General features: G+C 55.3%; 2 protein-coding genes across 8 annotated transcripts in view; both read right to left on the reverse strand.

Annotated features, from left to right (window-relative positions):
- The window catches only part of HAP1 (huntingtin associated protein 1), a 28,963-nt gene extending 27,752 nt beyond the window's left edge, over positions 1-1,211 (reverse strand). The window contains 2 exon segments of the mRNA XM_068531748.1: positions 1,016-1,134; positions 1,201-1,211. Of these exon segments, the coding sequence (XP_068387849.1) occupies positions 1,016-1,134; positions 1,201-1,211 (130 nt within the window).
- JUP (junction plakoglobin) lies at positions 347-27,004 on the reverse strand. Of its 7 annotated transcripts, XM_068531827.1 has the most exons (15): positions 26,848-27,002; positions 15,565-15,780; positions 11,979-12,235; positions 11,502-11,740; positions 10,432-10,633; positions 9,493-9,637; positions 9,263-9,366; positions 7,223-7,561; positions 5,460-5,615; positions 5,131-5,250; positions 2,710-2,860; positions 2,479-2,600; positions 1,889-1,928; positions 1,463-1,628; positions 347-1,134 (listed from the first exon to the last, which is right to left on the reverse strand). In XM_068531827.1, exons 2-14 carry the CDS (start codon positions 15,770-15,772, stop codon positions 1,477-1,479), a joined length of 2,235 nt encoding a protein of 744 aa, XP_068387928.1. In that variant the 5' UTR covers positions 15,773-15,780; positions 26,848-27,002; the 3' UTR covers positions 347-1,134; positions 1,463-1,476. The 7 variants fall into 7 exon arrangements, with proteins under 7 accessions (XP_068387928.1, XP_068387923.1, XP_068387926.1 ...); XM_068531822.1 differs by having other exon boundaries at positions 347-1,628; positions 26,863-27,004; XM_068531825.1 differs by having other exon boundaries at positions 347-1,628; positions 15,565-15,777; positions 26,863-27,002.
- Positions 27,005-27,641: the final 637 nt, after the last annotated feature.

Here is a 27,641-nt window from a genome sequence, read left to right on the forward strand (position 1 = left end):
CTGCCCAGGAGAGATGGGCCAATGTTCATTAAGGCTGGACGGGGGGCAGAGCAGGCTGGAAGTTGAGAGGCCGGCAAGGAGGTTGCCCACTGAAGACATAAATACGGCCTGGTGTGCCCAAAAGGGGGCCCAGTCATCTCTTCACCCCTCCTAGTCTCCTAAGGTTCCAAGTTGTGTGTATTAAATCAATTCCAGCTCCTGGAAGGCTCCTTTCTCCCCCCGCCCCGGCTCTTGCCTTCTCCACACACAAGGTGGCCGTGGACGCTCGGGATCCGGCCGAGGAGGCATCAGGCTGCTAAGGGAGCCCCGTCCCCCCACCCCTCTCCCCCAAACAGTCTCCACCAGATCTGTGTCTTAGTTTTATTTTCTTTGCTTTGGTCTATACAAAAAAAACCAATAACCAAAAACATAAAGCGATAATAATAAAATTTTCTACTGGGACCTTCCCCAGCCCCCCACACCCGTGTGCAGGAGGTGGTGGGGGGAGTCTGAAACAGGAAGGGGAAGAGAAAGCCCCTCACCGCACACCAGAGGGGTCAGCCAAGAGCACTTCTCAGGGGGTCAGCTAGGGCAGTTGCGTGGGCGGGACAGGGTGCAAGGGAGCTGCTAACCCCGGGAGGGGCCAAAGCCAACTGCGCATCCTGGGGAGGGAGCAGGCCAAGTCCTGGAGCAGGGGAGGCACTCTCCGTATCTCCGCCCCATCCCCCTGGTCAGACGATCCCTGAACTTTTCAAGATAAGCTTTGGATTCTGGGCCTTTGGGCCTTGAACCTGGGGCCTGGAGACCCCCAGGGCTCAGTACAGTTGGTGGAGTTCAGTGACCAAATCGGAGCCAGCCAGAGAAGGAACCACAGCCCTATGGAGACGGGCAGCCCAGGAGGAGGGGGACAGAGTGGGGGCCTCGAGTCTAAAGCTTTAGTGCCAGGGCCTCAGGGGTGGGAGGGGGTGTCGGGCCCTGGACCCACAGCCCAGAACAGAAAAGCAAGAGCAGATCGCCATCCCAAGAAAGACCCTACAGAGGACCTCTGAAGGAGCGGGGTTCAACAGGAAGTTGCAGCCCTCCTGCCCAGGCTCAGGCACTTGGCTATCTCGCCCCAACGCCTGCGAGGAGAGCCTCTCAGATGGGGAACCGCACCTGGAGGGAGGGGCAGACACAGAGGGGTCAGGCCAGCCCCGTGGCCCGTAGGAGCTCGTGCATAACCCGGCCACCATGGTAGAAGGGGCAGGGCTCCTCGCCTCGAGCAAAGATAACAGAATGAGGCAGGCGAGGCACACCTTCCCTGGGGGAGCTCAGCACCAAGAGGCCCCACACTTGTTCCCCCCAAAAAGGAGCCAGGGTTTCAGGGGAAACCTGAGAGGGCCTCTATGAGAAGGAGGTTCTGAAGGGAAGGGAAAGCCCGAGTCTCAGCAGCCCACAGGGGGAAGGGAGAGCTGCAAAGCAGGGCGGGGAGGGGTCGCCATACTAGGGTCCAGGCAGCTAGGCCAGCATGTGGTCCGCAGTGGGGTAGGGGGGCCTGAGGCCGTCGCTGTAGGTGTCAATGGGGTAGTCCCCGTCCATGTCCATGTGCATCTCCAGGGGGTCCAGGGGCATGTCACTCGAGTACATGGGGCGGTAGGTGGCATCCATGTCTGGGGAGGAGAAGGGAGCTCCGTCCAGGGTCTCAGGCTACCCCACGGGGGTCTGGACAGCCCTCAGCCACACCTTCTACCTCTGCCCGCCCCCAGTGGGTCCGCCCCCTTCCCCAGACTCTCACATCAGGGACCCGGACAGGAGTGCATGTGGACACGACAGTGGCTGTCACTGGTCCTTTGGCCCTGGGGTCACAAAATTGCCCCCTTGCTCACACCCACACAGCACCCCCTCTGCCCTGGGCTCTGCACACACTTACCATCTGCGTAGGGTTCATTAATGGGGATCATGCTCTGGGCCTGAGGATGGAGACAAAGAGAAACATTGAGGGAGGGGAAGGGTGGAAAACGCAGGCTCCAGGCTGGGGGGCAAAGACCCCTTGAAGGAACAGAGGATGAGATACGGTTACACAGTGCCCTGATGAACTCCTCTCCTCAGGCACCTCCCCAGGGTGGAGGGTCCCACCATTCACGCTTGGAGGCACCCGCAGAACTAGAGCGGGGAGGGGAGTGGAGGGGAGAGGACTAGAGAATGGGTGCCAGGAGCTGCCCCACCCAGGATCAGGGCAGCCTCCAGCCTACACAGCACCTTTGTGCAAGTTAGAGAAAGGCACCCCTGCCCCAACACTTCATATTAGTTTGGACAAAATAAAATTGCCATTTTGTAGGTCAAAAACAGTAGATGGTTCAACCTACTACTTCCATCTGCTAGGAATTGTCATAAATGATCCAATTATAAAATAAAAATCTATGAAGTTGACAGGATGGTAGAGGCCTCCCTAAAAGTACAATCCTTGTGCAGTGCGCAACTTGCACAACCAGACACTGCAGCCCAACCCAGGATACTCACAGCCTCCCAGGCTGCAGGGTCGTGCTTGAAGAGGGAGTTGGTGAGCTCCACAGACACACGTTTACGGTAATCTGGGTTCTTGTCCTCGGAGATGCGGAACAAGACGGCAGCAGCGTAGGTGGCTGAGCAGAGAAAAGGACAGGCCAAGTCAGGTGCCTGCCTCCACCCAGGCTGGGGGAACAAGGCCCAGCTTCCCCCCTCGCCCCCCTCGCCCCCAGCCCAGCCCCTCACCGGTGCCCTCATTGTGGGAGTGCAGTAGCTCCATGAGTGGGGCTGAGGCCCCCTCAGCATCAATGGTGTCGGCCGCCTCCTTGTCCTGGGCCAGCTCGCACAGCACCCCAGCGGCCACACGCTGGATGTTCTCCACTGAGGAGTACAGGAGCTGGGGAGAGGGGGTGCGGGGCGGGCGTGAGGCAGGCGGGCGTGAGGCACCACACCGCCCTGCCCATCTCTGCCTCCCTTTTTTGGATTTAACCCAAACCCATAGTAGAAAGCGTGAAAAGTCTAAGAAAAGTATAAAGAAATGGAAAAGCACACTGGACACAATCCCCCACCCAGCCACAGCTTCTTTCCATTGGATTTTTATCATAGTCATATACATATATTTGATTCCTGTTTTTTTATCAAACATTGTAGCATAAAGCATTTTCCCATATTATTCAATAACTTTTCCTTAAAAATCTATGAGTTCATGGGAATTCCCTGGCGGTCCAGTGGTTAGGACTCTGCACTTTCACTGCCGAGGGCGTGAGTTCAATCCCTGGTCAGAGAACAAACCACAAGCAGCACAGAGCAGCCAAAAAAAAAAAAAAAAAAATCTATGCGTTCATATTGATACTCAAGAGAGAAAGAGACAGAGACTTGGCTGGACCTAGAGACTGTCATACGGAGTGAAGTAAGTCAGAAAGAGAAAAACAAATATCGTATATTAACTATTAATATTTGTGGAATCTAGAAAAATGGTACAGATGAATCAGTTTGCAAGGCAGAAATAGAGACACAGATGTAGAGAACAAAAGTAAGGACACCAAGGGGGAAAAGCAGAGGGAGTGGGGGGGGTGGTGGTGGGATGAATTGGGAGATTGGGATTGACATGTATACACTGATGTGTATAAAGTAGATAACTAATAAGAACCTGCTGTATAGGGGTTTCCCTGGCGGTGCCAGTAGTTAAGAATCCACCTGCCAATGCAAGGGACACGGGTTCGAGCCCTGGGCCGGGAAGATCCTACATGCCGCAGAGCAACTAAGCCCATGGCCAAAACTACTGAGCCTGCGCTCTAGAGTCTGCGAGCCACACCTACTGAAGCCCGTGCGCCTAGAGCCCGTGCTCCGCAACAAGAGAAGCCACCACAATGAGAAGCCCGCGCACCGCAACGAAGAGCAGCCCCCGCTTGCCGCAACTAGAGAAAGCCTGCGCGCGGCAACAAAGACCCAATTCAGCCAAAAATAATACATAAATTAATTTTTTAAAAAAAGAACCTGCTGTATAAAAAATTAAATTAAATTAAAGAAAAAAAAGAGAGAGAGAAAGAGAATGCTACAAAGCAAAACAACAACAAAAAGCAAAAAGCCTCATCAATCGCAAGTGGAGGTAGCTACCCGCACCAACTCCTTACTCTGAACATTAATAATTAAAGGAAAAACATTTCAAAAACTAAAAGTTCTTCTTCAACACCATTGTCTATGACCACATGATATAATGGACCATTCCTTTTTTAACCATTCTCTTATCATTGGAGAGTCGGTTAATTTTCAATTATTAGTAGAAACATTGGAATTGTCAGCTCTGTGCATACATCTATGCCATGTTTTCAATTACATTACGCTATTGCATAAAGACAGAGTCCCAGACCTGTACTACTTGGCTGTCTATACATATTTCAAAACTGCTTTCTGGAAAGGTTTTACCACCTTATCTTCCCACCAGCAGGGTATAAGACTGCCCATTTTATCACATCTTCATCAGCACAAAGCACTCCCATTCTTTTCTTTGCCAATTTGATAGTGGAAAATGGGCTCTCACTGCAGGGTAAGCTTCATTTCTTTAAACTCCTGGGGCTGAGCATTGCTTTTTGTTTTTCGGGTTTTTTAAATATGTATTTATTTACTTGGCTGCGCCGGGTCTTAGTTGCGGTATGCGGGGTCTTTAGTTGTGGTATGTGAACTCTTAGTTGCGGCATGTGGGATTGAACCCGGGCCCCCCTGCATTTGGAGTGCGGAGTCTTAGCCATTGGACCACCAGGGAAGTCCTGAGCATTGTTTGTTTATGAGCCACCTGGGAATTGCATGTGCCTCTTCTTATATAACTGCTGGGGTCTAGCACTGGGGTCTAGTATTAACGAGCTCTTTTTATATGAAAGATATTAAACTCTTGTCTGTTGTGATGCTTGCAAATATTTTCCCAGTTTGCTGTTTACTTTTCAATGCTTTTAGGTTTTTTCGGACATTAAAACATAGTTTTTGTTTTCATTTGTTGGCGTTTGCTAAGTGGTCACTCCTGGTGCGGCCGCTTTTCTTCAAACTCCTCCAAAGACCTCTTGATGCCTGGCCCAGACCCCCTCAAACCCATGGCTGTCAACCTTCCCCTTTCAGCAGTGGGGAGAAGCAGGGGTTGGGGGAACCTCTCCTGCCCACCTGCCCCAGACTCACCTGCACAAACAGGGGGATGGTGTTGAGTCGGAAGATCTCCATGCGGTTCATGGGATCCCGGGCGAGGATGTGCAGGGCCCCGGTGCAGCCTTCCACGATCTCCTCCATCCTCACGCCATCCTGTACAAGAGGAGCCATTGGGGCATAGCAACAGGTAGCCCTTGGGAGTGGTCACACCCCCCCACGACCCTGGCAAACCTCACTGGTCCTTGGAGTTGGCATCAATTGCAACTCGCCTCCTTATTTACACACTCGCATGCGCACACGTTCACACAGAGGACACCCTGACTCCCAGGGTAGAGGGTCACAGGCCCCTGCATTTCACTTACCGTGTAGGGCTGCTGTGTGCCTGCAGCCATGTGGCGCTGGGCATCCTGGTGGGCCTTGACCAGCAGCTGGACGAGGCGGGGAATGACCGCTGCCTCCTGCAGTGGGGCATGGTTGGCTGGGCACAGGGCCAGATTCCTGATCAGGCCGATGGTTGCCTGGCAAGAAAAGGGACACTCATCAAGGGCATTTCCTGGGCATCGCTTCTCCAGCATCATCTCCTCCTTCCCCTCTCATCTCTTCTGTCCCCCAGGCCAGCCACAGACATGCTGGAAGATCTCCAGAGAATGAGATCACCCCCAGCCCATGCCCCTTATTCCATACGATCTGCGGGTCCTCATGTCTAACTCTTAGAGGTTCTGCTAAAATGATACCCCATTCCAGAATATTCCATCAGCCCCCAGGCCCTGACACTGCCCCCTGTCCCCTCTCTCTTACCTCCCACTCACAGACAACATAGTCTTGCTTTTCTGATAGTTCCCAAACCCTGATTATCAGGGAGAGGGAGTCCTCACTAGGGCTGACCCCGAAGCCTCCTGCTTTGGTGACGCTCACACTGTAATCAGTCCCCAGCAGGCGGCTCTGGGAAGAGGTCTCTGCTCCAGGAGCCATTCTGGCCTCCCAGGGCTCCTTGGGGAGCAATTTATCATCTTATTTGATCCTCAAAACAAGAAACCAGGAGGGCAGGGATGAAAATCATGGGGGAGATGAGGACAGAGTGGATGACCTGCCAAGGTCACTTGTCAACTTAGCTGCTGGGTCAGGGTGCAAACCCTCCGCCCACCTCGAGCTTGTGCTGCAGACCAAGACCAAGGAGGGGAGGGACCGCGTGCTGCCCTTTCTTTAAAATACAATATATATAATCACTTAGAGTCATTCTTATCTGGACTGTTATATTGTTGAAAATTTAGGCAATAGGAGCCCCTGCCAGCTGGCTCCTGTGCCCTTTGACAAGACCCCGGTCTATGGCAGCTTCCTCACTCTCTGGCGCCAGGTGTCACACACACCGGTAGCTCTGCCCGGGCTCCCCCTCACCTCCCCTGCCTGTGACAGGGAACTGATACACATCTCTCCTCTACCCAGGCAGCCTCCTAAGAAAGCTCCACCCTGGCTCCCAGTAGCAGACACCAAGTGTCCCCAGAATCCTCTCTACCCTTTGTCTTTTTCGCAACCCTCCTGAGTTTGAGCAGGACACATAACACGGTGCTAACATCCTTGCATCCAGATGTGGCCAAATGACCAAGTTCCAGAGTATGGGCTGAAGTGATGTGTCCCACTTTCTGGTCGCTGCTAGCCCTCCCTACTTCTCCAGGGCTAAAAGGCACCTATGGGGATGATGTAGTCCAACTGTTCGTGTGAGGACAGTCCTCATGCCCAGACCCTCTGGCATAAGGAATGTGCTCCTTGGACCACCAATAGCACCTGGGGGCTTGTTAGAAATGCAGACTCTCAGGCCCACCCCAGGCCCACCGAATCAGAGCCTGCAGTTGAATGAGACCGCCCAGGGTGGTCCTGTGCATGTTAAACTTTAAAGCTCTATTCTAGGAGATGGCTGAGCTACAAGATAGAAGGATTCTGGGTCTCAGGAGCAGAGCTGCTGTGGAGGTCTAAACCGGAACATGAGAGAGGAGTAAACTTTTGTCTTACCGGAGCCACTGTATTTTAGGCCTCTTTGTTACCGCAGCTTTGCCTGAACCCATACAGCGTCTAATCCTGTCTTCAGAGCTCCTCCCCTCGCCTGACCCCACCGTGCAGTGGGCGGTACCTTGACCAGTGGCCACTGGTTGGGCTGGTTGAGCAGCTTGACGATGGCCGGGATGCCGTAGTTGAGGCGCACGGAGTTCTGAGCCATCTCGGCCTCGGGGTGGCGGCTGGTGAGGTGGCGCAGGGCACAGATGGCGGGCTCTGTGATGTCATCCTTGTCACCCGCACACAGGATGGCATGGATGAGCGCCTCCACGCCGCTGTTCTGCGTCACCAGCGTCTTGTTCTTGCTGTTGTTGCAGGTCAGGTTGGACAGAGTGCCCGTGGCACAGGTGAGGACATTGACGTCGTCCACACTCAGCTGGTTCACCAGAATCTTCAGCACACTCTCCAGGCCCTCCTGGGGTCGGGGGAGGCAGTGCAGAGTGAGGGAGATTCCCAAACGCAGGGTCTTCCCAAGTGTATCCGGGAGAACGGATGGCCTAAGGAGGTCTCCAGCCCACTCAGCTCATACTCGATGGGCCCTGCCTGTGTGTGTTCATCCCCGTGATCCTGCCAACACCCATGAGAAGGTAGTCGTGGGGCAGCTGAGGCCCAGAGAGGTTGAGGGCCTTGCCCACAGACCCACAGCTAGTGAGCCGGATCTGAACTCAAGCCTGTCTCTAAGCTCCACGCTCTTTCCTCCACCCACTCCTGTCCTCAGACCCAACAGAGCTCTACTCAGGCCGAGGGAGGCCCCTAGGCCAGAAGGAAATTGTTGAGGAGGTCCACGCTTCCATGGCCCAGCTGACCCACTTTTACACGCTTCTCCCCTCTCTGGGCCTTAGCTGCTGCCCATTCAGTGGTCCCCAGGCCAAATCTGCTTTCAGGAAACATCCTTAACCCAGGAGCCTCATTCTCCCAAGGGGAGCCATGTGGGCCCTGTGATGGAACAGGAAGACCCCAGGATCTGGGGACAGACAGTCCTGAGTTCAAATCCCAGCTCTGCTGTCTGCTAGCTGTGACCAAGGGCCATTCCTTAACTCCCTGAGCCTCTGTTTCTTTTTTTTTTTTTCTATTTTTCTGTGAAAACTTTCTTTTTCTTTAAATTTTTTATTTTATATTGGAGTATAGTTGATTAACAATGTTGTGTTAGTTTCAGGTGTACAGCAAAGTCAGTTATACATATACATGTATCTATTCTTTTTCAGATTCTTTTCCCATTTAGGTTATTACAGAGTACTGAGTAGAGTTCCCTGTGCTATACAGTAGATCCTGTTGATTATCTATTTTAAATATAGCAGTGTGTACATGTTAATACCAAACTCCCAGTTTGTCCCTTCCCCCCACCCTTCCCCCCGGTAACCATAAGTTTGTTCTTTAAGTCTGTGAGTCTGTTTTTTTTAGATTCCGCATATAAGCGACATCGTATGATATTTGTCTTTCTCTGAATGACTTACTTCACTCAGTATGATAATCTCCAGGTCCATTTGTGTTGCTGCCAATGGCATTATTTCATTCTTTTTAATGGCTGAGTAACATTCCACTGTGTATCTGTACCACCTGAGCCTCTGTTTCTTCATCTAATGATGGGCCCCACACTCTACCTCCAAGTACTGAAAGGGGTAAAGGAGCCAATGTCCCCAGTGCCTAGTGGAGCCCAGTACATGGCAGGTGCTCAACAAGCAGCCGATTGATGCAATTCTTAGCAATGACAGTCAGGTTGGAAGGAGGGACCAGAAGACTTGTCCTGAAACTGCATTTTTCCTTAAGCTGTTTTTAGGCACCGGGGGCCCCCAAGCCGTTTCTGCACACTACTGCTCCCCGCCCAGGGTCTAGGTCAGAACTGTTCCTCTGACACCACCTGAACCCCAGCCAAGAAACATCAGCCTCCTCCATCTAGTCCCCTTTCTGAATCCCTAACAGGGATTAGAGCCTTGAGCCTAAAGGGATGAGGGGCTACAGGGCACTTCCATCCCCAGCCACAGTGGAGCAAGATATAGAGGCCTCCGGCCTCCCCCCCAGCTCCTAAGGTCAGACTCCCAGACAGGAGGTTGGACACGGTAAGATGGAAGGACGAGGTGGCTGAAGAGGCGGACCCAGGCTCGATGACCTCCCTCACCTGCTTGGTGGCCACGTCCGAGAGGTTGCGCAGGGTCCAGAGGCAGTTCTGCACGAGGCGGGGGCTGTTGCTCGTCAGGTGTTTGCCCAGGGCCTGCATCCCACCTGGGGTGGGAGATGGGGGCACGTCAGCCACAGGGGAGCACCGCTGACCGAGTCCGGTCACCGGTCAAGGCCCCCGCCCCCGCCTGCCCGGCCACATGGGCCACCCTCACCGGCCACGGTACTCACCAGCCTCCACAATAGCGGGCTTATTGCTGGGACACACGGACAGCACCTTGAGCACACGGCTGGTGGTCCAGAGCAGCTTCTCGTAACTGTAGTTGCGCATGATGTGCACGAGAGCCTGGGGTCCTCCGTTGGCCAGGATGATGAGCTGTGGAGGGAGGGGGGCAACAAGTGTGAGACAGATGGGACCATGACAGGGAACAGAGAAGGAAGGGGGGGTGACAGAGCCGTTATTACTGTGCTTCATCTAAAACCTGAAGAGCTTTTGTGACTATTAAATAAGCCAAAATGTTGGGGAAAAAAAAGGTAATACACAATGCTGGCAAGGATGAGGTGAAACTACTAACATACACTGTCACTGATGGCATTGCAAATAATGCAGTCCTTTTGGAAAGTACCTGGAACTCTGAGTAAAAGCTTAGAGATATTAAAAATCCTCAGCCCCACTGATGAAACACTTTTCCTACTCTCTGGGAAAGGCTGTGTACCTGAATATGTTCATTACAGCATCGTTCGTTCATAAAGGTGGAAAACCGGGAGCAACCTAGATGCCCTCCCACAGAATAAAGTCTGGGGCCTCCACTTATATGAAATGCTATTTGCTGTTACAGAGGGTGGTTTTGAGGACAGTCTAGCAAAAAAAAAAAAAAATTTTAATATCATGCAGAAAACAGATGCAAAGATGTAAATTGCTGTAACTACCACTGTGTACAAATATGCCCACAGGAAAGCACTGGAGAAGCACACGGTTGTATGAGGATAATGAATTTTTTCTTTCCCTTATCCTCAAAATATCCAGTAATATGGTGAAACATGTACATCTGTATATACATATATATTTAACCTAAAAAGGGTAAGAAGGCAGTGGCCTGAAGCTGCCGCTGGACGGAGGGTGATGCCATGGGAGCTGCAGGTCTTGGTTGGGGGCGGGGTGCGGCCCACCTTGCTCTCCTGGTTGCCGTAGGCCAGGAGCTGCAGGCAGTCGGTGGTGATGGCCAGGAACTTGGGGTTGTTCTTGTTGAGCAGGGGCACCATCTTCTGCAGCCCGTCTGCCAGGCGCACCGCCATCTTGGCGCCCTCCTGGTAGAGCAGCAGGTTGTGCAGCGTGGTGATGGCGTAGAAAAGGACCGACTCCACGGGGGAGCTGGGATAGGGGCAGGGGGTTCGCGTGAGCCAGGTACCAGGTAAACGTGGGCCACCTCCCAGTACTAACACCCCAATGGTGTCCCTTGAGTCCAGCCCCACTTTTTTTTTTTGGCCACACCGTGTGGCATGTGGGATCTTAGTTCCCTGACCAGGGATCAAACCCGCGCCCCCTGCAGTGGAAGCGTGGAGTCTTAACCACTGGACCGCCAGGGGAGTCCCCCAGCCCTTTTTATGCACAAAGCACACAGCACCTCTCTCCTCTCTCCACTGGGACCATGACTCCTCCTGCTCTGGGCTCCCGGCTGGGTGCTAAACGCACGGTTGGTCCCCTCGACACCTGTCCCTACTGAGTAACTGCCATGTGGAAGGCCTCATACTAGAGAAGCCCTGCAAGGGACTCAGAGGCGAATAAGATCAGTATCTCCACCCTTAGGTAACTCGCAGCCTAATATGATGTAAGGAAAAAGGCCAATCAACACTGCAAGGCTGGGAAAGATAAAGGTGGCAAGGGACTTTGCACATGCTGTTCCCTCTGCCTGTAATACTCTTCCCTTCATCTACACCAGCCAAACTCCACTCATCCGTCAACCCCCTGCCATTAGAGTGAACAGCTTCTTGGAGATCCGCTGACCAATCTTGGACACACCTTTGCCCTCATCTATACTGTATCCTGATAACTAACCTGTGAGTTACATGCCTGTCTCCCCTGCTAGGCTGTGAGCAGCTGAGCACCAAGACTGGGTGTGGTTCTGCACCTGGCACATAGTAGGTGCTCAATAAATGTATGGAAGCCCAGGGACGTGGGCAGGGTGGGGAGTCCAAGGGAGGGGAAGCCCCAGGCTCCCGCAGTGAGTAGGGGTCGGTACCTGAGCATGCGGACCAGGGCAGGGATGCCGCCCGACTTGAAGATGGCAAGCAGCCCCTCGCGGTGGTGGGAGAGGTTGTGAAGGATGCTGGTGGTACAGCGGGCTGTGTCCAGGTCGCTGGTGTTCTGCATGGTGCGCACGACGGCTGCTACCAGCTGGGGCGAGCCCATCAGCGCCCGCCGAGACGCCTCCTTCTTCGACAGCTGGTTCACGATCATGGCCGCCTTGGTCACCACCACCTGGGGGGAGGGGGGAGGACGGGAGGATCTGAGCAGATGGGCCAGGTTGGTTGCCGCTGTGAGAAGGAAGGGCCAGGAGACCCCTCCACAAAGCTCAGACAGACCCGGGTCAGACTCTTCCCACTGATGGGGCTTTGGGTCAATGACCTCCCTCCACCCCAGGTAGGGCCCTCTCCTGCAGACACCTGACCTCTCCCCTCCCTGTCCTGCCTCCAGCCCGGCCAGGCCCCTCACAGACCGGGTCCTCATCGTTGAGCAGTTTGGTGAGCTCAGGAAGGGCCCGGGTGGCCAGCTCGGCATCGTCCTGGTAGTTGATGAGATGCACGATGGCCAACTTCAGGAGCTGGGACGGCTCAGCCAGCCGCTGCAGGTTGGTGGTCTGTCCCTCCACCTGGGTGACCAGCAGGGAGCTGTCCTCTCCTGTCACACCAGGACACATGGCCTCCCGCACCCGCTTGGCTCTGGCTGTCGTGGACATCTGGTAATCCAGGTCACCTGGGGGCCAACAGGCAGGGACTGAGTTGCAGGATGCGGGCAGGGGGACACTGGGGAGCAGGCATCCCATCTGGGTCCTCTGGACTGCCTCCCAGACCACCACTCATAGTTCTACCTTTAACCAGTGACCTTGAGGAGGGCATCATCACCTCAGTTACATCATCTGTAAAATGGGGCACCACCTGTTCTGTCCGTCGCAGGGAATTCTTACGAGAATTAAATGAGATAATAGTTGTGAACTGGGACTTCCCTGGTGGTCCAGTGGTAAAGAATCCGCCTTACAATGCAGGGGACGCGGGTTTGATCCCTGGTCAGGGAACTAAGATCTCACATGTCGCGGGGCAACGAAGCCCACGTGCCACAACTACTGAGCTCACGCACCTCAACTAGAGCCCACGTGCCACAAACCACAGAGCCCTCGCGCTCTGGAACCCACACGCCACTACAGAGCCCACACGTCCTGGAGCCTGCGCACCATAACTAGAAAACAGAAAATCCACACGCCACAACTAGAGAGAAGCCCGCGCACCAAAATGGAGAGCCCACGTGCCGCAACTAAGACCTGACGCAGCTAAAAATAAATTAAATAAATAAATAATAAATAAATCTTAAAAAAAAAAAAGTTGTGAATTGCTCTTAAAAGAAAGGATGGGGCTTCCCCGGTGGCACAGTGGTTGAGAATCTGCCTGCCAATGCAGGGGACACGGGTTCGAGTCCTGGTCTGGGAAGATCCCACATGCCACGGAGCAACTGGGCCCGCGAGCCACAACTACTGAGCCTGCGCGTCTGGAGCCTGTGCTCCGCAACAAGAGAGGCAGCAACAGTGAGAGGCCCGCACACCGCAATGAAGAGTGGCCCCCGCTCACCGCAACTAGAGAAAGCCCTCGCGCAGAAACGAAGACCCAACACAGCAAGAAAGAAGGAAAGAAGGAAAGAAGGAAAGAAGGAAGGAAGGAAGGAAGAGAGAGAGAGAGAGAGAGAGAGAGAGAGAGAGAGAAAGAAAGAAAGAAAGAAAGAAAGAAAGAAAGAAAGAAAGAAAGAAAGAAAGAAAGAAAGAAAGAAAGAAAGAAAGAAAGAAAGAAAGAAAGAAAGAAAGAAAAAGAAAGCATGCATGTGCCTGGCACATATTGCTAAAAAACGTTCAGAGATTATTATTATTAAAAGGAATAGCTAACATTTTTTGAGTACAGGCACACCTCGGAGATATTGAGGTTTCATTTCCAGACCACTGTAATGAAATGAATATTGCAATAAAGTGAGTCATGAATTTTTTGGTTTCCCAGTGCATATAAAAGTTATGTTTACACTGTATGTAGTATATTAAGTGTGCAATAGCATTATGTCTAAAAAATGTACATATCTCAATTTTAAAATGCTGCCAAAAAATGCTAACCGCCATCTGAGTCTTCAGCAAGTCACAGTAGTAATATCAAAGATCACTGATCATAGATCACTATGACAAATAGAATAATCATGAAAATGTTTGAAATATCGCAAGAATTACTAAAATGTGACACAGAGACATGAAGTGAGCAAATGTTGTTGGAGAAATGGCACCGATAGACTTGCTCCATGCAGGGTTACCACAAACCTCCAATTTGTAAAAAACGCAGTATCTGCGAAGTGTAATAAAGTGAAGTGCAATAAAACGAGGTGTGCCTGTACTTATTATGTGCTTAGCAGTGAATTAAGTGCTTTCCTTATACTTTTCTCATTTAATCTTACAACAATCCTAGAACATAAGGACTATTATTATCTCCACTTTATAGATGGGAAAACTGAGACACAGAGAGGTTATAAGAACCCAAGCTGGGATCTGAACTCAGAGAGCCTGACTCCAGAATCCAACTCCGACTCTATGCCCCTCCCTTAACCACCAGGTAGGGGTAGGATGAGACAACCTCGGTCTCTTTTCAACCCTGAAATCTCACGATTCTAATTATACCCTCATCCTCCCCAAAGGAGACAACTCTCCCATTATATGGGCAGGCAAATAGAGGCCCAGACGGCCACCCAGTAGAATAGAGCAGATGAGAGGGAAAGTCCAGACTGTGGGTTTCAGCAAGCAAGAGGTGGGCTCTCAGCTAAGAGTCCAGGCTCCACCCCCTGGTGGGCCTGGGAGTCCCACAAACAGGTGCCCCGGCTTCCCAGGCAGCCCTGCCCTGGCGAGTGTCCCAAAGCCCCGAAGAGAGGGAGGCAGAGGTTCCACCCTCCAATCAGTCAGGAAGGAGGGACCATCCACATGACTTTCCCACCCGGATGCTGTACTTGAGCTACCAACACAATGCCTGGCCCTGCCAAGCTGAGAGGCCTCTGCCTGCTGTGTGGGAGGAGCTCCCCGCGGTGCAGAGGCTGAGCTCTGCCGTGACCCAGGCTGCCACAGCCTACCCTGCACCCTCCCCAGCTCCCACAGCTCTCTGGGCTGCAACATCCAGGGCCCTGGAGGCATCTGTGGACTACAGACAGGACTGGATACTTCTCTCCCCCAGAGAGGCAGGGCACCCTGGGCTGACGGGGATCCCCACCCCTGACTAAGCCCCAGAACCGGGCTCTACCTCCCCGGAATATCTGAGGCTCCTGGAGCAAGAGGACTGTGTCTTCCCCACAGTCCCTGAGTTCCCCGAGGGCAGCGGTGATGCCTCCTGATCACACTGTAAGTTCATGGAAGGCAAAGACTGTGCCTCTTCCTTCAGACTGGTGGGCAGGGTCTATGCTTCCGCTCCGTCCTAGAGGTCCACGGAAGAGGAATCTGCCTCCCTCCCAGATGGGGGCGCTCTGAAGTTGCTGTGCCTCCTCCCTCAGACTGGTGAGTCTAAGAACAGGAGCTGTGGGGCTTCCCTGGTGGCGCAGTGGTTGAGAATCCGCCTGCCAGTGCAGGGGACACGGGTTCGAGCCTTGGTCTGGGAAGATCCCACATGCCGCGGAGCAACTAAGCCCGTGCGCCACAACTACTGAGCCCGCGCTCTAGAGCCCGCGAGCCACAGCTACTGAGCCCACGTGCCACGACTACTGAAGCTTGCATGCCTAGAGCCCGTGTTCCGCAACAAGAGAAGCCACTGCAATGAGAAGCCCGCGCACCGCAGCAAAGAGTAGCCCCCACTCACCGCAACTAGAGAGAGCCCGCACACAGCAACGAAGACCCAATGCAGCCAAAAATAAATAGATAAATAAATATATTTATATATTAAAAAAAAAAAACAGTAGCTGTGCCTCCCTCCTCAGACTGGGAGCCCCCTAAAGTCTGCCTCCTCTGACCCTGACCTCCCTCCAGGGCCCAGCCTGGTTTTCGGCTGGAATATTCCCATGGAAGAGTCCCCAGGGATCCCGACCTTGGCTCTGGGGCACCGCCTGGGTGTAGGTGGTGGTCTTCTTGAGCATGTACTGGCGCCCACAGGCCTCGTCCTCCTCCGTGATGCCTTTGCTGCTGACCGAGGGCACGCAGGTATTGACCCCCGAGTGGATGCCCGAGTCGTAGGTGTACATCTGTTGCCACTCGGTCACCTTGATGGGTTGCTCGATGAGGTTCATCACGTCCATGGTGGCTGCTGGGGACACAAAGGAGGGGCAGGAAATTAGCTGGCCGCAGTGGGGCATCCCATCACCGGGCCCAGTCCCCACCTTCAGCCTCTCCCCAGGCCCTGCCCATCACCCCTAACCCGCACCACAGCTGCAAGGCCGTCAGCAGGCTGTGGAGGAGGGTGGGAGACAGGAGGGACCAAGCCCAGGGAGGGACCGCCAGGATGGGACACCTGTCTGTGAGTCCTGGGCTTGCATCTCTGACCTCCAGTCCAGGGTGGGGTGAACCCAATGGCAGGAGGGGCATAAAGGGCCAGATGCCCCAACCCAGCCCTCAGCTCACTCACCTTGCTGTCCCAGACCAAAACCCCCAGAGCAGGAGAAGGCATTCAGGACCTCCAACAGCTTATGGGGTCCCGCAGACCCACCCCCATCCACTGGGGCCCCCTGGGAAGAACTGTAGAGGTGAGGCAGCTACACCCCAGGCACTGGGCAGGAAACCGGGTGGGGCAGGGAAGCAGCCAGACAGGTTTCTCTGGAAGCCTCAGAGACTCCAAGATCTCACTTTCCTGCAGATGGGGCAGGATTACAAGTGACCCCAGAGGCTCAGGCCCTAAGAGCCCCATCTTGGGCTTTCCTGGTGGCGCAGTGGTTGAGAATCTGCCTGCCAACACAGGGGGCACGGGTTCGAGCCCTGGTCTGGGAGGATCCCACATGCCGCGGAGCAACTGGGCCTGTGAGCCACAATTACTGAGCCTGCGCGTCTGAAGCCTGTGCTCCGCGGCAGGAGAGGCCGCGATGGTGAGAGGCCCGCGCACCGCGATGAAGAGTGGCCCCCACTTGCCGCAGCTAGAGGGGGCCCTCGCACAGAGGCGAGGACCCAACACAGCCATAAATAAATAAATTAATTAAAACATCTGATTGTCTTAAAAAAAAAAAATCCTTAACCTCATTTCATTAAAAAAAAAAAAAAAAGAACCCCATCTCTCCAGCACTCCAGCTTCTAGAAGCCTTTCCCAGAATTCTGAATCCTACCAACCAGTTCAAATCTCAGCCACATACTACTGGGGCAACTCACCGCTCCGCTGAACCTCAGTCCTCATCTGTAAAATGGGGTAGCACCACCTCCCTCGTAGGCTGTTGTGAGGACCAGATTCATAAAGGACCCAGCCTGGTGCCTGGCACACAGTAGGTGCTCAATGTTGGTGACCTTGGCCAGATATCAGTACTGCTTCTCCCTCGGGGTGGGGCAGACCTTGGGGTGGTCACTGCTATTCAGAGACTTGGGGCCACTTGAGGCTCATGAATAGCTGGGCCTGCCTCTGTACCAGGGAGGTGGTGACTCCCACTTGGTCTGTCCAGCTCCCGTCTCGGTGCTGACCTCCAGAGTCCAGCAGCTGGGAGGACGGGCAAGGGAAGCTGTGCCCCAGTGAGGGCCTTCCTGGCGTCCTTCAAGAAGGCTTCCCTGGTGGCGCAGTGGTTAAGAATCCGCCTGCCAACGCAGGGGCCACGGGTTCGAGCCCTGGTCCGGGAAGATCCCACATGTCGCGGAGCCACTAAGGCCGTGCGCCACAACTACTGAGCCTGCGCTCTAGAGTCCGCGAGCCACAGCTACTGAGCCCGCATGCTGCAACTACTGAAGCCCGCGGGCCTAGAGCCCGTGCTCCGCAACAAGAGAAGCCACCGCAATGAGAGGCCCGCTCACCGCAACAAAGAGTAGCCCCCGCTCATCGCAACTAAAGAAAGCCTGTGCGCAGCAACGAAGACCCAACACAGCCAAAAATTTTAAAAATAAATACAATAAATTAAAAAAAAAAAAAAAAGGTCATCATCCTCACAAGTGGGTTTCGAAGCATATGCTCTGCTCCCGCATTTACAGATGGGGAAACTGAGGCTCCACCCAGTAAGGAGGCATAGCAGAGAAATGACAGAGCCAGGCCCAGGCCCAGGTGTGAGTGACACCCGAGTCTGTGGCCTGTGCACACCCAGTGTGGCCTCAGATGGCAAGTAGACCCCAGGCTGGTCCACCCATGAGGCTGGGCAGCAGCACCCAGCACCTCAAACCCATTGTCCCATTGTGTTGGGAGACCAGTTAAGGACGAGGCTGGAGTGGCTGGTGAGCCTGGTCCCAACCCAGGAACAAAGATCACCAAGGATATGTCTTCTGGGACGGCCCCAGTGCCACCCTCCGGGAGGATGACAAAGATCCTTCATGTCTCCCCGCCTTTTATGGCGACCCCAGCTCCTCCCCTGCCTGTGAGCACACCTGGAACCGGCAGAGGCAGGAGCCAGACCAGCTCCCCGCAGACTCCTTCCTCTCCTCCCATCACCCCGAGTGACTCAGAGTTTCCGGCTGATAAACAGAAGCAGGCTCGGTGCCTCCAGATGTGCCCAGCTGCTTTCCCGGCACCGGCCAAGTGTGGCTATTTCAGGGGGAGCCCTTCGCCCCGCCCCCGCCCTAACCACACACTGCCCGGCACTCCTGCCTTCCCTGGACAGACAGACACAGAGAATACAGGAGAGTTTGGGAGGAGAAAGCCTGTCGCAGAAGCCCCCGGGGAGAAAATTCAGGCAGGAGGCCTTGGACATCCAAGCACTGGAGAGGAAGATGAAACTGTCAGTAAATACAGTTGCATTAACCCTGTAAAGGCCACTTTGCCGGGCAGAGGGCTGAGCCAACATGTGGATGCCGAGCCCCTGTCAGATTCGCTTAGGACAAACTGGACATCTCCAGCCCTATCAGTAAAAACACCCCACCGGAGCCAGAAGAGACCAGTAGAGACCCACCGCCTACCCTGGTGCTTCTGAGCCAAGTGAGAGGGATATGGGCCTTGGTCGGAACCTCAGGGACAATCCCCTCACCAGCCCCATATCCAAAGGGACCACCGAGGTCAAGGCTGGCCATAGGAGGGGCGTTTCCTCAGCAGGCCCCTCACCACCCCCGCCAGCCCAGGCCTGGAGCCAAGAGAAGTTGAGGGCTGGACAGCTGCCCAGGGCGAGACAGAGCCCTCAGAGGTCAAAGGATCCATGGCGGAGGGGAGGCGGGGGATGGGGGGCGGGGGGAGAGCCTTAACTAGCAAATGAATCTCATGCTTCCCTAGAAGCAACCCTGGCTGGCATTTTATTATTCCCAGTTTCTAGGTGGAGGAAACAATCTCCAGGCTGAAAAACGGTGGCACTCTGCTCAAATCCAGATCTGCCTCACTGCCAGCCAGCCTCCAGCCCACCAAGGAGAGAATGCCAGACACCCTGCTGCAGAAGAGAGTAAGGGGCAGGGGGCAGGAGGGGCACAGGTGGAGCCGAGCACCTGCTGCTCGGCAATCAGGAGTCCCAGGTTCTAGTCCCACCTCTGCTGCAAACTTGCTGTGTGTCCTTGGGCAACAGCTTTCCCTCTCTGTGCTTCATCTTCGGAAAGGGTAGCCCAGGTGATCTCAGAGGAATGTTGATATCTAAGATTCTAGGAATAAAGAGTCAGAATTCCCATGACAGACAAGAAAAGGCTGAGGGTGGGCAGGGTCAGAGGTGGAAAGCAGTCCAGAGAGGACACGCACCAGAACTCTTCTTGAAGAAAGCATGCTGGTGGGGAGCTACTCCCGCCACAGGAAAGATATAAGTCAGACCTCAGGCAGGGCTGTCAAGCAGCCCCACCTGTCTCCCCACCTACTCCCCAGGAGAACCAGGGGAATTCTTTTTTTTTAATAAATTTATTTATTTATTTATTTTTGGCAGTGTTGGGTCTTCGTTGACGCACGCGGGCTTTCTCTAGTTGCGGCGAGGCGCAGGCTTCAGTAGTTGTGGCGCATGGGCTTAGTTGCTCCGTGGCATGTGGGATCTTCCCGGACCAGGGCTCGAACCTGTGTCCCCTGAACTGGCAGGCGGATTCTTAACCACTGCGCCACCAGAGAAGCCCCAGGGGAATTCTTTCACAAGAAATAAAAGTGCTGTTTTTGCAGTTCCCAGGGTGGAGGAGGCCGCACCCGGTTTGGTCTTGTCCCTCTCCGTCCTGGACCTGGAGTGAGACCCACCACAATGCCCCTGGACAGAGCCAGGGTGGAAGGAGGCGAGACAGACGCGGGCCCTTCCCCTGCACCCTGGCGGAAGCCGGGCAGAGCCAGACACAGGGCGGGGCTCTGAGTTGAATGGGGGCACTTTGTTTAGCAAGCAATCTCTATTGCAGAAGGAAGAAGCCAGCTCAGAGATCACTGGGTGGGGTGGGGGACCTCACAAGGGACAGGAAGAGAGAAGACAGGGGCTCTGAAGAGGGTGTGCGAAGGACCCTTCCCCCACCAGTCCACACTGGCCAGGAATCTGCAAGCTAGCAAGGGGGATGCTTTGGGGCCTACCCCGCCTGTCGCTCCTGCTTCCTCTGCCGCGTGGCCAACCCAGGGGGCTGGCAGCAGGCACCCTAAATCCAAGACTGTCCTGGCAGAGTGTGGTCCAGCTCTGACATTAAAAAGAACTCCCAGGAATTCCCAGGCAGTCCAGGGGTTAAGACTCCACGCTTCCACTGCAGGGGGCACGGGTTCGATCCCTGGTCAGGGAACTAAGATCCTGCATGCCATGCGTCATGGCCAAAAAAAAATTAAAAATTAAAAATAAATAAAAGGAACTCCCACCAGAGCTACATCAGGCTTCTTCCCCCTGCCAGCACCTGCCGCAGTGACGGGCTGGGCTGTGCTGCAGGACGCCAAGTGTCAGTAAGACGCCGGGAAACCAGGACAGGAATGGGCTGCCCGAGAGGTGAGCTGGGACCCGGCTCAGAAACATTGCATTAGAGCCGGCAGGGCCCCCCAGAAGTTCCTTGGGCCAGAGGCCAGCGCACCCTGTGCAGACACGGATCACGGGCTCAGACAATGACAGACGAAGGGGGCCATGGGCAGGGCGGGAGGGCATGGGGGTCAGGGGAAGCCTCCATCCTGCCCCCGCACTCACTGGCCGTGTGCCCTTGGGCAAATCACGCAATTTCCTGAAGCCTCATTCCTCCTCTGTAAAGCAGAGACAATCAAGACACTCCTTTCTTCAGACGGCTGTGTGTTGTGTGGATGGTACACAACCATGACTGTGCAAGGCCTCTGTTGGTGGGAAAGGCCCAGGCAAGCGTCCTTCTACTAGGGAAACACAGAAATGGCAGAGGAGGAAGCCAGCAGAGATGGGCCTGGCAAGGTAGCCGGTAGCCAGCCTGCTTTGTGGGACCCAGTACCCAGGGCAAGACCCAGGTTTCCTTTCCCTGAACCCTCAGATGAAGGCTAGGAGGGGAGCTGCCTCCCGGCCCTAGGCCAGAGCCCCTGCGGTCGGGGGAGGTGTGGCCAGGGAAGACGAGTTATGTCCAGGTCCTGGGAGGGGAGGCCAGGTGGAGACATGGCGCTGCCCCTCTCCCCGGTCACACGTGCTGCCTTCTGCAGCTGGGGGCCGGCAGGCCAGTCAGGCCTGGACATTCCCCACATAGCAGCCCCAGGGGAGAGGCTGGGCTCTGCAGTGTCACCAGCCACCAGCCTTCCCCACTCTGTCTCTGGCTCCAGCAGAGATTTGGCAAGCGGTCCCAAGCACAGACGGAAACAGACTCTAGAAAAGTACAGAGACAGACAGGACTGCGTCCCTTGACAGCCCTGTCTCCCCCATCAGGCTGGGGCTTCCCAACTAGGCCTCTCCCCTCAGACGGGTGGCTCCAGGAGAAACGTCCGCCACCCGCAGACTAGATGTTCCTTGGCAGAGACTGTGGTCTCCCCCATCAGACTGGTCATTCCAAACGGGCAGGGACTGAAGCGGGCACCATGCGTGGCCAGGGTCCTGGGGACGGGAGAAGATACAGAAGCCCATCCTGAGCTTCCGGAGGAAAGCCCTCACTTCCAGTCTGGAGGACAGCCTGAGCTGTGGCCCAGGACTGGCTGCGGGTAGAGGTTCAGGTCAGGCCGACCCAGCTGCTGTTTATTTTCTTCCTTCTGGGCTCCTGCCCAAAGCAAACAAACCAGGGTGGGAAAATGAAGGGGACTTGGAGGAGAGGGAAATGCCTGGCCAGGTGGCTGGACCCTGGGAAACTCCGGGCTCCCCTGGAGAGGGCTCCAGCTGGAGCGCCATTCCCTGCTGGGGACCCTGGGTGGGCAAAAATCCCAAACCGGCAGATGACCCTAAACCGGGACTCCTGGGAATGGAAAAACACTTTACCAGCCTCAGGAAACAACAGCTAAGGACTCACTTGGGTCTGTGACGTATCTCAATACCCAAGTGCCTGCTGTCCCCACCTGACCACCCCCACCCAGGGGGGCTTAGGGAGTCCGACCCCAGCTCATGTCTACTCCTCAGGGTGTGATTCCCCAGGGTTTCATTCTGCAAGGATCGCTGCCTGGCCCTCTCCTGGAAAAGCAGGGAAGACCCAACTCTTACTTCCCTGTTCAGCATTTGCTGGAGAGAACTAGGGTTTGGATAAAGATTTGGTTAAAATTTCTTATTGTATACAGAGCATAAGATCATCCAAGGGCGAGGTTGAGAAATAAGAGGATGCTAAGAAAAGAGAAGGGAAAGAGATGTTCATGGTTAGATGCCTCGACAGGATTACGGGTGACTTTCTTTCTTCTCTTGGAAACCTTCCTAAACTTTCCAACTGTTTTGTAAAATGATCAGATATTACTTTTTCAATCAAGTGGGAGGGGGAGTCGTGTAGTGAGTGCAACCTCCACTCACCCCCAAATAAGCAGTGTATTGATTGCCCAGCCCCGCCCCAATTCTCCCCTGTCCCTGCCACTCACCAGAGACAAGAATCCAGAGACAAGAATCCTCTGTCCCCAGAGTGAGGAAAGACAGTCAACCTGTTAACCCACACTCTGCAGGTCATAGAAAGCTGAGCTTCCTGCCCTGAGGGCCCCCAAAGCCTGAGGGGCCAGGAGGCTGAGCAAAGGGGGAGTGGTCAGTGAGTTTTCTCTTCAGCCTAGCCAAGGAAGCTGCTGGAAATCAGGACAGTCCACGCCCCCCAGACCTCCACCAGATTCAACCATGTCCCAGGAGGCAGGCCTCGTGGTGTCTCTTGCAGAGACACAAATCCTGATGACCTGCCCCAGTCACTGCTCCTTCCCTTCATAGGGGTCACTGGGCCAGCGGCTCATGGTTACCTGCCTCTCACATGGCCAGGTCTCTCCTCCCAAAAGACACAAGACTAAGAGTTTCCCCAGGGACCCCAACAGACCTCAGACTCGCCCCAAAGGGTAGTGATTCCTACTTGCCCTCTCTCCTGGGGCAGGCTGGCTCTCCCCCAGCTCACACGGATGGGACCCTGCTTCATCCTCTTCAGAGAAGAGTCAACCCTGAGCCTCCACCAGCATCTCCCTCTTACTCATCAACTCAAGATCTCATCTCTAACAGGCAGGAAGTCCTTCCTCCTGTCTAGCCTCCATTCCTTCCATAAGAGTCCCGATCGCTCTTGTGTCTTCAGGGCTGTTGGAAAACTGCAAGCCTGTCACCCTCTTCACAGCAATCACCCGGGACTGAGTTCATTCTCTTTCTTTCTTTGTCACATCAAGTCCCCTCAGCCTTCTCTTCTCCAGGATCAATAACTCCCCATGCCTAGGGTCCCCTCCTGACCTCAAGGGATCTGGAAGCCCCGTGTTGACAGGCTCAGTACCCAGGCTATACTGACACAGATAGAGGCCCCATTTCCCAGGCCCATTCCGGTGTCAGGTGCCCGGTTGGCAGACGTGCCAGAGCCAGGGAGGTCTGAGGACAGTAACACCAGCCCCTCCCTCCAGGCCCCAGGCCCCGCTGACCCCACCCCAATCACCGGAAAGGCCTCCTCAGCAGCGGAAAACCTACTCCCAGCCCCCAGGGCTCCCCGCTCCAGAGGACAGCCAGCTCCCCGCCCAAGAGCAGGCTGGCAGTGCTGACTGGTGGAGTACAGCAGGACACTGGTCCGGTCCTAAATCTGACTCTCGTTTCTCTCCACTCCCCAGGGGACAGGCCCCCCTTTATCTTGGCCCAGCTCCAGCCCCCAGCAAAGCAGACAACTCCCACTTCCTACACAGGGACAAGCCCAGAACAGTCCATGGCTCGGCCCAGCTCAAGCCAGGAGGCGGCAGCGGCTTTGACCCCTGCCCTCCTCTCCCTGCCAAACCTCCTCCACACATCCGCCACAGCCCCTGGCCTTGGGGAGATAGCCCCCTCCACCAGGAGCCAAAAACCAAGCCATGGGAGGGGCAGGGGTTTCAGGGGGCAGGAGGCTGGGACGTGAGTCACCCCTACCTGGCAAACCTGCCCCCGCCTTCACCAACCACACACACCACCCTGGACCCTTTGGAATTCTCTTCTCCCCAAACTCCTAAGCAGAGACTCTCAAAAAAGGGATGGCAGAAAAATTCTTCCCAGAGCCAGGGTGGGGTGATACAGCAAGATGGGCCCTGGGCTTGGCGCCAAAGGACCCAAATGCCAGCCTTGGCCCTGCTTGGGTCTCACTGTGCAACCTTGGGCAAGTTACTTAACTCCCCGAGTTTCCATTTCCTCACCTGTAGAATGGGGTAATGATACTTGCCTAGAGGGATGGTCATAAGGATTAAGTGAGAACAGTTAATGAAAGTGCTTGGAATCTGTTAAGTAGTCCCTTACCTTTTAAGTGACCATTTATCAAGTACTTATTCGGTAGTTGGTACTATTATTTCCATTTTGCCCAGGAGGTCACTGAAGCTCAGAGAGGTGAAGTGACTTGACCAAGGCCGCACAGGTAACGAGCGACAGAGCTGGGAATCAAACCTAGCTCAGTCCAAGCCTAAATCCCTATGCTCAGAACTGCCCCACTATAACATCTGTCCAAATAATAGCCCTTCTGTAGAGAAGTCAACTGCACCATCTCATTCTAAGGTGGCTCTTTTCCCCAAGCCCTCCCAGGCCGGGGAGAGACCCCCGTCACCTGTACCTGCCCAATCAGTACCCCTTCCTTCCCATGCAATGCACTCTCAAAGCCTCATCCCTGGCAGCCCAAACAGAGATTCCAGAGGAAATGGGGTTGTAACTGGGGTGGGGTGGGACCGGGTGGAGGCATGGGGAGGGCTCAGGTCACCCAAGCTGAGGCTTGATCTAGCAAGAAATGACCACTTGGACCCTACCTTTTTTTCCCCTCTCCCTCCAGTCCAGTAAGTAGCCAGTTTGCACCTCCTAACAATACTTCCTCAGTATTATCTTTTCATCGAAGCCACGAGCCAGATTAGCTAACCTAATCATTTAACCAGTGTAATTAACAACGCCTTCCCCTCCTCCACTATTGGCACAGAGAAGAGGGAAAACAGGTTATTTTGCCCCAACTCCTTGCCCTTGTGACACCCACTGGAGCAGAAGAGGCATGGGACTCCCCCTGACCCAGGGCACTCCATGGGGTGGGTCTGACCTCCGCCGCCCTCACTCTCCCATCTACGTAGGGCGGTACGGGTCTTCCCAAGCGACTCAGGGCAAGCAACCCTGATCCCCCCAATCTTCCCTTCACCTCAGGAATGGAGAACCTGGCTGTTACATTCCCCTTTCTGTTCCGCAAGGAGGCCAGGGAAGGGGCTCTCAGGAAATTGCTGGGGGGAGTAGGGAGGGCAGCAGCTAACGAAGCTCTGCCTGAAACCTTCCCCACTGAAGCCTTCCTCCAGTCCCACCTTCCCCATCGAAGTCTCTCCGGAAAGGGGGTGGGCAGGAAAAGGACTTCAAAAGCCTCCAGAAGGAATGCACCTTCAAAACCCAGAAATCAAATGGAAATCCAGCCCCGTTGCTCCGCGCTCTTCGGACTCAATCCCCAGCCAGCTAAATAACGTGGGGGATGGGATAGAGGGAAAAAAACAGCAGAACAATCGCTCCCCCCACCCTCAGTCAGTTTGGCCCGGCCCTGCCCCACCCCCATTCCTGGGGAGGGGAGCAGAGCTCCGGAGAGAGCCTGTAGGGCAGGCCTCCTGCGAGGGGGTGTGGTGGTCCCCGGAGACAGGAACACAAGGAAGAAGCTGCTTCCCCTTTGGCCCGGCCCCCCACCCCGGTCTCCCCCTCAGGCCCCAAGGGGCCCAGCAAACAGGATGGAGGTGGGGGCTGGGAAGACGGGGTCACAGCGCAGGCACTGCCCAGGTTCAGCCTGGCCGGCTGGGGGAGGGGGCTTTGCTCCGAGAAGGACCCCTAAAGCCTGCGGGAAGCCCCGGGCAAGGAGGCAGGAAAACCCCCTGAGAAAGCTGCCGTGAATACTCCTTCCTGGAAAGTTTGTTCTGGGTGATTTTTCCGCCAAGAAGAGGATAGAAAGGAAGGGTAGTCCTGTTCCCATATCAACACTCTGGAAGCCGCAGCTACTGGAAACTGGGCCGGTGAATTCTCCACCCGTGCACGACCCCTCCGCCCAGACCCCTATCTTGAGCCTCGGGTGCCAGACACCGGCTGGGCGCGGAGCCGGGCCCAGCACCAATCCCACTGCCATCCCTTCCCGCCTCCGCTGGCGGAGCCAGAGCCCGGCACCCACCCGAACGGAGCGGAGGGAGACGCCGCAGGTACAGTCCCGACCAGGCTCGCAGAGCTGGAGGGCAGGGCCTCCGGACTCCGTGTGCTCACCTGCTCGGCAGGTGGGGCCCGCGTCTCTGGGAAAATGTGCGCTCAGCCCTCACAGTTGGGCAAGCCGGGCGTAGACAATAGGGCCCCACCCAGGCCTGGGGGAGTAGAGAGGGAGGGAAAGCGAGGATAACGCGTGGGGTGGGGTGAGGGTGGCCCCAAAGAGACCAGCGGCAGCAAGTTTCGCAAACAGTAAATTCCTGATTACAGAGTGAGCGCTGGGACGCAGGCCGAGCAGGTTAAAGTCTCCGCCGCAAGAGGCAGGGCCAGAGTCAGGGACGCGGCGCCCAGCGAGCTCCGCGGGTCCCGGGGGAGGCGCGACCCGGAGGCACCTGCCCTGGTCCCTCCCCACCCTTCTCAGACACCGGCTCTCGGAGCCCCCAGTCGCGCTACGCGCGAACCTCGCGCCCACTTAGTCACCGCGCCCAGGACCCCAGCGCGCCCCCTGCCGCCGGTGCAGGGTGGCTCTCCCTGGCTCCCGCCCTCACCTGCCCTGGGACGGCGGGGATCGGCCTCTCGTCCGCTCGCCCCGCTTCCCTCGCCCCAGCGATACCTGCCTCGATCGTCCGCACCTGCGTTTGGAGCCTGGCCGGGCTGGGTAGGGATCGGGCCGGGATGGGAGCCGGCGCGGGCTGCGAACTGAGCTCAGCACACTCGGGCGGTGGCTGCTCCGGACTCTGGCCAAGGCAGCAACTCACTAACCGAACAAAAGGCGAAGGGACCTGACAGCCAAGCCACGCCTCTCGCCCCCTCGAAGCTCCGCCCCTGAGGGAGACGCCCACCCGCTGATGTGGGCTTACTGGCTGCCTGGCCTGACTGTCCTATGGAGAGGCGGAGCCTCGCGCCCAGTCCCCTTTCACCGCCGCCTCTGTTTATCCGCTGGCCATTGGCCCCAGGGACTGCCACTCGGCCCTAGGGACGTTCTCCAACTTGAGGTTCCATCCTAACTCCTCACCTATTGGCAGATTGAGGGTTACTTCCTCCTGATTGGGCAAGGAACTGTCAGTAAGACTAAGGAAAGAACCAATGGAAGGGATGGGGTGTGTCTTGTCCCACCCTACCTCCGAGCAGGTAAGAATGATTACTCTCCCCTTCCCCCTACCTGTCCAACAGGTGAGTCAGGAGGGGCAAGGACAGACGCCTTCACTGGCCAGCCAACTCAGCGTCAGGCATGATGCTTCATTGGGCTTATTCACCCTTGCCGCAAAGTGGTAATAACATATTAGTATAGCATTTCATAGGCTTTTTTTTCTGGGTTGGGATTTTTTTCCCCCAAAGATGGAGTGCTCATGAGCTTTAGAATTAGAAGTCCTGGATTCGGGTTCTGCTACTTAGTAGCTATATGATCTTA

This window comes from Eschrichtius robustus, chromosome 20 (genome assembly GCF_028021215.1).
Source record: "Eschrichtius robustus isolate mEscRob2 chromosome 20, mEscRob2.pri, whole genome shotgun sequence".
NCBI classification, from domain to species: Eukaryota; Metazoa; Chordata; class Mammalia; order Artiodactyla; family Eschrichtiidae; genus Eschrichtius; species Eschrichtius robustus.